The sequence below is a fragment of the Anguilla anguilla genome, chromosome 2 (assembly GCF_013347855.1).
Source record: "Anguilla anguilla isolate fAngAng1 chromosome 2, fAngAng1.pri, whole genome shotgun sequence".
NCBI lineage: Eukaryota > Metazoa > Chordata > Actinopteri > Anguilliformes > Anguillidae > Anguilla > Anguilla anguilla.
In genome coordinates, this window is record NC_049202.1 from 24629768 (window position 1) to 24642267 (window position 12500).

At 50.1% G+C, this 12500-nt stretch overlaps 1 protein-coding gene across 1 annotated transcript; it reads right to left on the minus strand.

The window, feature by feature from the left end:
- Positions 1-7582: 7582 nt before the first annotated feature.
- Positions 7583-12278, minus strand: LOC118217849 (repetitive proline-rich cell wall protein 2-like). Its single transcript, XM_035399940.1, has 6 exons — positions 11938-12278; positions 10465-10489; positions 8477-8788; positions 8258-8428; positions 8050-8215; positions 7583-7626 (listed from the first exon to the last, which is right to left on the minus strand). The coding sequence occupies exons 1-6, from the start codon at positions 12276-12278 to the stop codon at positions 7583-7585; spliced, it is 1059 nt and encodes a 352-aa protein (XP_035255831.1).
- Between the last annotated feature and the right edge of the window lie 222 nt (positions 12279-12500).

Consider the following 12500-nt stretch of genomic DNA (forward strand, 5'->3'; position numbering starts at 1 on the left):
TATCAGCAAACATATGGCTTAGCTATGTTCAGAAGTCCTCAATAATAATAGTATTTTCCAAGAAATTACGAAATATCCTTGAACACGTTTCGTTAGGTGCATCGTATTTGTCTGCTAACAGAGTGAGTGCGTAAGTGAATTCGATGCTAATAATATTTTCTGTTACGCTGACCTATAAAACGCCATTCCAAAAGCAGAATTAGACATGTTATACATCGTTAGAAAGCTTATACTCTCGCCTACTGAATAAATGAATTGTAAATAAAGTCAGACTGTACTAAAAAGGGCGACGACGCCGTAAACAACAGGTGTGGTGTTACGCACAGCTATTTTGGAAGATACCCAGGCGTCACAGATGCGCCTATATTTCCCAAACGGATTGTCCAAGACAATATATGACCACGCAGTCTCAAAAGGGACATCTCTACACGTAAAACCAACAGTAAGGTTTTATATTTATTCAATATTTAGTCCCAGATATTGACTGTAGAATGACATGGTATCATTTTAAAAAACTTTTTCTCGTTTATTTCGTTATTCAGTGAGCAGCGTTTTCACTGCTGTATAGGCATATCTTAGGGTTATTGTCGGGTTTATCTTGTTGCTATGACAGAATACGATTTTTTAGCGGTGAAAGAATATTTTTATTAATGCCAGGATAGACAATATTGTCCATTATGTCAAGGATGGGGGGTGTTTTGTAGATGGGACTGCAGGGAGGGAGTGCGTGTTAAATGAACAACCAGAGCGACAATGGTGGGGCTGCGAAACTCCGTTTTTGGCATAGGTGTCGTGTATCATCTACTAATGAAACTAAAACAACGCGTTTCTGTTTTTAACTCACACTTTGGTTGCAGTAGCACCGAATGTTTGAGTTTAGTAATCTCGGCACCCGGGCGTGCCGACCACTAGGGGCTTTGCGCTAAGAGGTTAAAGACAACAAAGTGAAAGTATTGGAGCGGCCATCAAAAGCCCTGACCTGAATCCCATAGAAAATTTGTGGACTTAACTGAAAAAGCGTGTCCGAGCAAGGAGGCCAACAAACCTGACTGAGTTACACCAGTTCTGTCAGGAAAAATGGGCAACATTTCCGGCAAAGTATTATGAGAAGCTTGTAGAAGGCTACCCCAAGCGTTTTATTCAAGTTAAGCAATTAAAAGGCAATGCCACCAAATAGTAACAAAGTGTATGTAAACTTTTGATTCGCTGATAATCTGATATAGTACATGAAAGCTGAAATAAATCTGTCTCTAAGCTATTATTTTGAAATTACCTCTTATGGAAATAAAGTAGATACTCTAATTGACTTAACGCAGGAAATGTATGGTTCATGAAATGTGTGGAGTTGTGAAAAATTGAGTTTGAATGCCTTTAGCCTAGGTGTATGTAAACTTTTGTCCTTAACTGTAGATAATACAATATATACAGCAAGTACAACAATAACATTACATTACATTTATAATATTATGATATTTGATGCATCATATTTCAACATCTTTTGCAATAATGTCGAAAAATCCCAACTTCTGAAAACTAGATAGATATTAACTGCAGTGTACTCATCATAAGGTTTAGTTTAGATGTATTTTTTTGAATACATGTACAGACTCTGTTCTCTTTGCCGTCACCCCCAGAGACAAGAATCGACCAGGTAAGATTGGGTTGGATGTCCTTATATTGTATAATATTTGTCATTTCATTCCAGCACTGGTGTCTGATTGGATATCATTAAAAGGTGGTGCGGGCATCTGATTTGATGTCACTGGATGTCAATGGCAGTGCTGTTATCTGACTGGATTCCAGTAAAAGCAGTGCTGTTATCTGATTGGATGTCATCAAAGGTCAACGCAATTATCTGAATGGATGTCAATGGAGGTCATCAAAGATCAGCACAGTATCAGTGTTATCATTGATTGTGAGATTCAGTGCTTACTGGCAGGTAGCTGGGCAGATGGGATTCTCAGACTTTATGGATTGAGTTTCACAGGGAGCGATCTGTCAGATAGTGTCTCTGTGCTCAGCACTCCAGTGACTATAGCCGCGTTTCCACCAAAATTACCCGGAACTTTCAGTCCCAGGAACTACTTTACCAGGAACTAAAAGGTTCCTTCAGCCAATGGTTGTCTGCGTTTCCACCGGGGTCTAAAGTACCGCGAAGATTAGGCAAATTATTAGACCACTGACGTTGTCGTCGGTCCATCTGTCATATGATTTCTTCTGTAACCCCATACTACCACCGAAGTAGCCTACATTATTTTCTAATAACCGGGACAGCCCGGAGGGGTTTATTCCACTTATATACAACGGGTTACCAACAATGACTATATATGGTTACTTTTGTATTTATTGATTTTCATATATCCTCTCAAACACATTCATTAACAGCAGAAAACATGCACACGTTGTAAACAATTTGCTGTTTTATTACTTTCTCGTCGTCAATTCCATATTTGACGACGAGACGTTAATTATAGCCTAATCGCAAAATGACAAGAATAGAACGAAAACTCGGACTTGCGTGAAAATGTAAATTAGTAGTGGTACAGCCACCGTTTGCTTTCCTTCGAAGTTACTGCTAGCCGAGCAGCGAAGTGTGCCCTCCAGATGCGAACCATGCACCATAAATGAGTCCATAGTCTTCCTGGTCTTTTCGTGGAATTGAAAAATGGCAGTAAAATTGAGTAAAATTACGGCAGTCTGAAAAAGCTAAAGGGAAGATTACTAGAATTAACCTGTTATTTTACCCGGATAAAAAGTGCGGAAGGTGATTTCCAGTTTGCTTGTACTGTATCACCAATGTTAATTATGCAGAACTACCGCATACCTCACATAACTGTATCAAACGTTTTGAGTCAATTACAACGGGTTAACAAAGAAAATCCGGAAGAAAATATTCAGCAACCGAATTAATCCGTTTGAATGTTTTGGTAGCCTACGTAATATGCTGTCCCAGCACGAATGCTTAGCATTTTATAAAACGAATACTAAAGCAAGAAAAGAACAGAAGAGCACACGTTATAATTCCAAGACGTTGACAGGCTATAACCAAAAGTAGGCTACTGCCTACTGCATACAAGTTTGATTTGTTATTATGAAAATAAATTGGTTTGCCGCTGCATATTTTCAAACATGGCGGGTAATGGCGGAAAATAAATACAACACAAATGCTACGAGTACTCGACCAATCAGAAATGTTCAGCGCTGCAAGCTCCACCCAAAAGGTTCCTGTACTTTCGGAAAGTACTACCCCCCGAGCAGGAACGTTTTGGGGGGTAAAACAAAGCCCCCAGAACTAAATTTAGACCCTAGTTCCTGCGGTGGAAACGCACTGAGTTCCTCAAAAGGTTCCTAGTTCCGGGGTATAGTTCCTGCGGTGGAAACGCGGCTTATGTGTCAGGCGACGGGTGGGTAGGACCCAAACTCAGAGTGAAAAAACTCAAAACTCCAAATGGTAAATTCAAACAGAGACTTTGCTTTGCAAACAGGTCACAGAAAAACTGGGGAACAAAAACAAGGCCACACAGGGCACTTTCAAAAAACACAAGAGGTTCTTCAAAAACCAAAAACAGGAGAATTTCCAAAAACCAAAAAACTAGCAGAAAAACGGAACATGGGCAGGGCAGAACTCACAGAACAGAGCAAGGGCAGAAACACACAGGCAGATGTTCACGGGGGGAAACACACAGGCAGAAACACACGTGGAAACACTAGCGGAAAACGCAGGCCGAAACACAAGGAACCAGCACCTGAGTCATGGAAGCAGAGAACTTAAATAGACAGGGAAACTAATAAGACACAGGTGAACACAAAGAACAATAAAACCAAAGAGGGAGGGGATAACAAGACACAAACAGAAACAATGATTGAATAATTGAAAACCATAATGTGGCCCAGAAAAGGAAAAACAGAAACAAAAGGCAGAATCCTGACAGTACCTCCCCCCCCCCCTTAACGGACGTCTCCTGACATCCCAGAAGACTGACCTGGGGAGGGGGTGACGCACAGGATGGGAACAGATGGAATGGAACAGACAAGAAACAGGACCAGACTCAGCAACAGAACAGACTGAAACAGGAACAGACTCGGGGCTGGAACCAGACAGGACAGGAACGGGATCCGGACAGGACAGGAGCACAGGAATGGGATCCAGACAGGACTGGACTGGGGACTGGAGCAGACAGGAACTGGGCGGAACACAGACGAGACCGGGCTCAGGAACAGGACCCGGAGGGGAACCGCTGCACAGGAACAGGACCTGGAGGGGAACCGGGCGCAGGAACAGAACATGGAGGGGAACCGGGCGCAGGAACAGAACCCGGAGGAGAACCGGACACAGGAACAGGTACAGAACTCGGACGGGAAAAGGCACAGGAACAGGGCCCGGAGGGGAGCCGGGAGCAGGAACAGAACCCGGAGGGGAACCGGGCACAGTTACAGAACCCGGAGGGGAACCGGGCACAGGAACAGAACCCGGAGGGGAACTGGGCACAGGAACAGAACCTGGAGGGGAACCGGGCACAGGAACCAGGCGGAACTGGACTGGACAGGGCAGGACAGGAACGGAACTGAACTAGACAGGAACCGACTGGACTAGACAGGAACAGGACTGGACTAGACAGGAACGGGAATGGACTGGACTAGACAGGACATGGTACGGACTGGACGAGACAGGACATGGTACGGACTGGACTAGACAGGAAAGGGACTGAACTCAGACAGAAAAGGGACTGGACTAAACTCTGACACATAAGGAACTGAACTAAGACACAACACGTACGGATTCAGACACAACACGACACAGGACTGGACTTCAGACAGACACGGAGCGGACTGAAGACACTACACGGAACTGGACTCACAGACAACATGGAACTGGACTCACGGAAGACACGGAACTGGACTCACGGACAACACGGAACTGGACTCACAGACGACAGGGAACGGGCTGAGGCACAGACAGGGAACGGGCTAAGGCACAGATAGGGAGACCTAACAAAAGGGCAGACTGAGAGACAAGCAGGTGGGACACACAGCAAGACTGACAGACATGCTAAGTAACAGACAAACAGGGAAAAAGAGGGGCGAACCCAAAGAACGACAAAGGGATTGGCAGGCGGGCAGACAGGATAAAAAGCATGCAGACTGACATACAGACAGACAGGCAGACAGGCGGATATACAGACTGGCTGACGGCCTGGGGGGCAGACAGACAGGCTAACACAGTGGCCGACAAACACGCAGGCAGACAGGCGGACAGGCAGAGAAAGAGACAATGGGGCAGGTGGACAGAGGGAAGCACGGTTAAGGGGACGAACTGGCCCCATCCCCAAAGGGAAAGACCCTCCAGGGTGTGGCCGTGGAAATGCACCAGGGCTGCTGGACAGCCAGGGTCTCTGGGCTATGGGCCGGGGAAGCTCCTGGGTGCGGGGCAGCGACGACTTGGGAACACTAGGGGGCTCGGAAACACTAGGGGGCGCGGGAACTCTGGGCAGGGCAGGCGATCCCTGCAGGACAACGGGCATAGCAGGCGACCCCTGCGGGACAACGGGCAGAGCAGATGGCCCCTGCGGGACAACGGGCAGAGAAGGCGGCTTCTCCTGGGCGTGGGGCGGAGCTGGAGGCTTCTCCTTGGCGTGGGGTGGAGCAGGAGGCTTCTCGTGGGCACTGGGCGGAGCAGGAGGCTTCTCCTGGGCGCTGGGCGGAGCAGGAGGCTTCTCCTGCACTCTGGGCTGGGCAGGAGGCTTCTCCTGGATGCTGGGCGGGGCAGGCAGCTCCTGCTGGACTCGGGACTGGACAGGCGGCTCCTGCTGGGCTCTGGACTGGACAGGCGGCTCCTGCTGGGCTTGGGACTGGACAGGCGGCTCCTGCTGGGCTTGGGACTGGACAGGCGGCTCCTGCTGGGCTCTGGACTGGACAGGCGGCTCCTGCTGGGCTCTGGACTGGACAGGCGGCTCCTGCTGGGCTCTGGACTGGACAGGCGGCTCCTGCTGGGCTCTGGACTGGACAGGCGGCTCCTGCTGGGCTCTGGACTGGACAGGCGGCTCCTGCTGGACTCGGGACTGGACAAGCGGCTCCTGCTGGGCTCGGTACTGGGAGATAATTCTCCCCTGGAGATAATTCTCGCATTGGAGGGCGTTGACACGTTGACTTTACTTTGCAAACAGGTCACAAAAAAACTGGGGAACAAAAACAAGGCCACACAGGGCACTTTCAAAAAACACAAGAGGTTCTTCAAAAACCAAAAACAGGAGAATTTCCAAAAACCAAAAAACTAGCAGAAAAACGGAACATGGGCAGGGCAGAACTCACAGAACAGAGCAAGGGCAGAAACACACAGGCAGATGTTCACGGGGGGAAACACACAGGCAGAAACACACGTGGAAACACTAGCGGAAAACGCAGGCCGAAACACAAGGAACCAGCACCTGAGTCATGGAAGCAGAGAACTTAAATAGACAGGGAAACTAATAAGACACAGGTGAACACAAAGAACAATAAAACCAAAGAGGGAGGGGATAACAAGACACAAACAGAAACAATGATTGAATAATTGAAAACCATAATGTGGCCCAGAAAAGGAAAAACAGAAACAAAAGGCAGAATCCTGACAGTACCTCCCCCCCCCCCCCTTAACGGACGTCTCCTGACATCCCAGAAGACTGACCTGGGGAGGGGGTGACGCACAGGATGGGAACAGATGGAATGGAACAGACAAGAAACAGGACCAGACTCAGCAACAGAACAGACTGAAACAGGAACAGACTCGGGGCTGGAACCAGACAGGACAGGAACGGGATCCGGACAGGACAGGAGCACAGGAATGGGATCCAGACAGGACTGGACTGGGGACTGGAGCAGACAGGAACTGGGCGGAACACAGACGAGACCGGGCTCAGGAACAGGACCCGGAGGGGAACCGCTGCACAGGAACAGGACCTGGAGGGGAACCGGGCGCAGGAACAGAACATGGAGGGGAACCGGGCGCAGGAACAGAACCCGGAGGAGAACCGGACACAGGAACAGGTACAGAACTCGGACGGGAAAAGGCACAGGAACAGGGCCCGGAGGGGAGCCGGGAGCAGGAACAGAACCCGGAGGGGAACCGGGCACAGTTACAGAACCCGGAGGGGAACCGGGCACAGGAACAGAACCCGGAGGGGAACTGGGCACAGGAACAGAACCTGGAGGGGAACCGGGCACAGGAACCAGGCGGAACTGGACTGGACAGGGCAGGACAGGAACGGAACTGAACTAGACAGGAACCGACTGGACTAGACAGGAACAGGACTGGACTAGACAGGAACGGGAATGGACTGGACTAGACAGGACATGGTACGGACTGGACGAGACAGGACATGGTACGGACTGGACTAGACAGGAAAGGGACTGAACTCAGACAGAAAAGGGACTGGACTAAACTCTGACACATAAGGAACTGAACTAAGACACAACACGTACGGATTCAGACACAACACGACACAGGACTGGACTTCAGACAGACACGGAGCGGACTGAAGACACTACACGGAACTGGACTCACAGACAACATGGAACTGGACTCACGGAAGACACGGAACTGGACTCACGGACAACACGGAACTGGACTCACAGACGACAGGGAACGGGCTGAGGCACAGACAGGGAACGGGCTAAGGCACAGATAGGGAGACCTAACAAAAGGGCAGACTGAGAGACAAGCAGGTGGGACACACAGCAAGACTGACAGACATGCTAAGTAACAGACAAACAGGGAAAAAGAGGGGCGAACCCAAAGAACGACAAAGGGATTGGCAGGCGGGCAGACAGGATAAAAAGCATGCAGACTGACATACAGACAGACAGGCAGACAGGCGGATATACAGACTGGCTGACGGCCTGGGAGGCAGACAGACAGGCTAACACAGTGGCCGACAAACACGCAGGCAGACAGGCGGACAGGCAGAGAAAGAGACAATGGGGCAGGTGGACAGAGGGAAGCACGGTTAAGGGGACGAACTGGCCCCATCCCCAAAGGGAAAGACCCTCCAGGGTGTGGCCGTGGAAATGCACCAGGGCTGCTGGACAGCCAGGGTCTCTGGGCTATGGGCCGGGGAAGCTCCTGGGTGCGGGGCAGCGACGACTTGGGAACACTAGGGGGCTCGGAAACACTAGGGGGCGCGGGAACTCTGGGCAGGGCAGGCGATCCCTGCAGGACAACGGGCATAGCAGGCGACCCCTGCGGGACAACGGGCAGAGCAGATGGCCCCTGCGGGACAACGGGCAGAGAAGGCGGCTTCTCCTGGGCGTGGGGCGGAGCTGGAGGCTTCTCCTTGGCGTGGGGTGGAGCAGGAGGCTTCTCGTGGGCACTGGGCGGAGCAGGAGGCTTCTCCTGGGCGCTGGGCGGAGCAGGAGGCTTCTCCTGCACTCTGGGCTGGGCAGGAGGCTTCTCCTGGATGCTGGGCGGGGCAGGCAGCTCCTGCTGGACTCGGGACTGGACAGGCGGCTCCTGCTGGGCTCTGGACTGGACAGGCGGCTCCTGCTGGGCTTGGGACTGGACAGGCGGCTCCTGCTGGGCTTGGGACTGGACAGGCGGCTCCTGCTGGGCTCTGGACTGGACAGGCGGCTCCTGCTGGGCTCTGGACTGGACAGGCGGCTCCTGCTGGGCTCTGGACTGGACAGGCGGCTCCTGCTGGGCTCTGGACTGGACAGGCGGCTCCTGCTGGGCTCTGGACTGGACAGGCGGCTCCTGCTGGACTCGGGACTGGACAAGCGGCTCCTGCTGGGCTCGGTACTGGGAGATAATTCTCCCCTGGAGATAATTCTCGCATTGGAGGGCGTTGACACGTTGACTTTACTTTGCAAACAGGTCACAAAAAAACTGGGGAACAAAAACAAGGCCACGCAGGGCACTTTCAAAAAACACAAGAGGTTCTTCAAAAACCAAAAACAGGAGAATTTCCAAAAACCAAAAAACTAGCTGAAAAACAAAACACGGGCAGGGCAGAACTCACAGAACAGAGCACGGGCAGAAACACACAGGCAGATATTCACAGGGGGAAACACACGTGGAAACATGGTATTAATGTGCCTTTATTGCACAATCATGTCAGTACAGTGCATATCAATCAATAAAATATCAACAAACAAAAAAAAAAATCACAAAAAAAGACCCAAACCCCTACAGAAAACAACAAAAGGGCCATTCATTTTAACAAACTTTTTTCCATTTCTTTTACAATGCCGCCATCTAGTGGAAACCCAAAAGAATTACTTTCCACCTTTCTTTGGCGGAGTTGTACCCACACTTTTCAATTTGCAACTTAAACCTCCATTCCGACTCTGCTTTGACCCACTCCAAAATCCTTCTTGCTCTCGTTTCTGCCCGTGATTTTACAACGACGCTTCATGCATCCCACAATCCCTTTTTAAACAAAGACAAAACCAAAAGAACCAAGACCCGATCCTGTGCCCCCACCCTCTGCCACCCCTCCCCAAACAGAACCCCCTTCCCGTCAACCCCCTCAAAACAATAAAGTGCTTTTGTGCCTCTGCCCACACTTCCTGCGCAAAACCACATTATCAAAACACATGATATACAGTTTCAACCCTAAAACAATACAACCTAGGACAAAACTGAACACTAGATATCCCATGTCTGACAAGAATTTCTCCCACTGGTAACCTATTCAAAACGATTAGCCAATTCAAATCTCTTAACTTATTCCCAAACGACTTATGTTGCATCCTTAACCACACCTCCCTGGCTACCCCCAAAGGCCTTACCGGCTTCAACTTACCTCATAAAATGTCATAAAGACGCCTATGTGACACAGCCAAGACTGGGTCACGGCACTCCTCATGGCGCCTGGACCACATGAGGGCATGCCTGTAGTGCCCAGGAACCGTCTCTGCCCTCGGGACCGTGTTGTCCCAGGCACACAGATGTCCCATAAATGAAGAAAACCGAAATCTTACAAACAACTTAAACTTACGCTGAATGGGCCAGACCAATGAAACACATAAATTACAAAAGAACAACACATCAAATTTTAATGGAAAACAAGGAACGCTCCGGCCCCCCTCCTCCACAGACTGGTACATTTGGGCCCTCTGAGCACATTCATGGAAACCCCACAAGAACTTAAAAATCGCCCTGGTCAGGCCCTTACGGAGTTGCGGTGCCAAGGGAAAAACTTAACTTAAAGACCAAAGAAGGCAGCACATCTGCCTTCAAAACTAAAACTTTGCGAGATAACGTTAACTTCCTCTGTTGCCAAAGCCCCAACTTCCTCTTAGCCTTGGCTATCCTCCCAACCAGTTACTAAAAGCACTGTCCCTTTCATGAAAATCCACCCCCAAAATCCTCAGAGGGCCATCACCAAATGCGATGCGATCCCCCCCAAGACCACTTTCCTCCCAGCCCACGCTCCAAAACACACTCCCTTAGATTTTCCCAGAGCCAGAAGCCCTTGAAAACCAGCCCACCACCCTCAGGGCCTCCTCCACACTCCTGTCAGAGGTTAAGAACAGTGACACATCATCCGCATAAAGTGAGATCTTTAGCTGCCCCCCCCCCCCCCGCCAACTGGAACCCACAAACGCTCTACCCTGGCGTTTGCTCAAAGAGCAGCTGCCAAGGGCTCCAAATACAAAACATAAAGCATGAGGGACAGAGGACACCCCTGCCGAACTCCCCTCGTCTGACAAATAAAATCACCTAAGTGCCCATTCACCTTAACCCGACTCCCTACCCCTAAATACAAAATCCTCAACCACCGTAAAAGTGACCCCCAAAACCAAACCGTTCTAAACCTGAAACAAAAAAGAGCGACTAACTCAATCAAAGGCCTTCTCCTGATCCAAACTAAGCAAGGCCTGGGGAAGGCCCCTATCCTCCACCCAACTCAACGAATCTCGTACCAACTGTAAATGAAAACATATGGACCTACCCTCCACGCCACAAGTCTGGTCCTCGTGAACTATATGTGGCATGGCCGTACTTAGCCGAAGCGCTAATACTCGAGCGAGGAGCTTGTAATCGACCCCTAACAATGTCAGGAGCCGCCAGTTGCCCAGCTCCTCCGGATCCCCCTTCTTAAATAAAAGTGAAACGATACCCTCCCTCATAGAAAAACTCAACTCCCCTCTATTAAACAAATCCTGAAAACCTAAAACAAGGTCAGGCCCTAAAATATCCCAAAATTCTAAATAAAACTCCTTAGGTATGCTATCCCTCCCTGGAACTTTATAGTTCTTCATCTCCTTTATAGCCACAGTGTGCTCCTTTAAAGAAATGGGGAGCTCCAATATGGCCCTGACCGCCTCCAGCACCCTAGCTTCTAAAAACCCCAATAACTCATCCCCCGCCCCCTCCTCCACCTCCTGTGCCTCAAACAAACGGCGATATACCCTGTGGCAACTTTAGGCATGCCCCGTGGATCCTTACGAACCACCCCATCATCCCCCTTCAACCCTGGTATCATAGCCCCTGCAGAGGCTACCTTCACAGTTTTAAAAAAGGCGCTGCATTGCTCGCCTTTTTCGAATATTTCCTTATACGCTTTGAATCTATATTCTTTTGCCCGAGCCTCGCACCAACTCCTCTGCCACCACATCAGCCGTTCAACTTCCCCAGTGTCTAAATCCCCTCCCCTGTTCCATATACCGTATAGATCTTGCAACCTCCGCCGCACCGTCTGGAAGGTACTCAGCTCACCCCTCTTTCTCCACCTGCAGTAGAGCTTTGCAAAGGATGCTACTTTCATCTTTACTCCCTCTCACCAATCAGTAACTGAATTAAAATAAGGCCGAAACTCAACCCACCCCTTATAAATTTCAACAAAATGTAACTTAAATTCATCCTCCGACAAAACCCTGGTATTAAATTTCCAATACCCCACCCCAAAGATCACAACACAAACATCAATACAAACAGAAAGAACCAAATGATCAGTAAACCATGCAGGCGCAGTCCCCGCCGACACCACCTCCTGCCCTTTGGGAACTCTGCGCCTTCTTCTGCTTTGGGATTTCGCCGCACTGAACCCCTCCTCTTCCGAGGAGTTGCTCGCCAACGCAGCGCTGTCTTCCCCTCTCTGCCTCCTGCCTGAAGGACCCGGCACTGGCTCCGCCTCCTCCTGACTCAGGTCAGTCAGGCTCCAAACCACTTGCCCCATCTTCTCCTCCTCTCCTGCTGCCACCATCGCCGGCGCCACTGACTGCTCTCCTGCCTCCTCCATGGCTGGCTCCCCCTCCGCCGACTCTCGCCGGAGCGCCCCCCTTCGCCGCTGCTGCTGCATAGGTTATTTTCAGTTCCGGGCAGTCTCTGAAAAAGTGACCCATCGCCCCACATCCGTGGCACCTTATTGGCGTTGGGCACGTCGCCACCGTGTGTCCCTCCTCTTCGCAGTTCCTTTGAAGGGACTTTGAACAGCTATCTGCCAAAGCTTTGACACTGGCGGCAGTAAAAAGGCTGACCAGGATAAAATAAATACCCTCTATCAGCCCCCAGGGAAAAGTAG

Excerpts from the sequence above, each read along its gene's own strand:
- LOC118217849 (XM_035399940.1), bottom strand. The coding sequence starts at position 12,278 with ATGCAGCAGCAGCGGCGAAGGGGGGCGCTCCGGCGAGAGTCGGCGGAG. Across the intron at positions 8,789-10,464 it reads TGGAGGAGGCCCTGAGGGTG|GGGAGAATTATCTCCCAGTA; the intron begins GTGGGCTGGTTT and ends AATTATCTCCAG. Across the intron at positions 7,627-8,049 it reads CTGGCTGTCCAGCAGCCCTG|CCCGTTCCCTGTCGTCTGTG; the intron begins GTGCATTTCCAC and ends TCTGTGCCTCAG.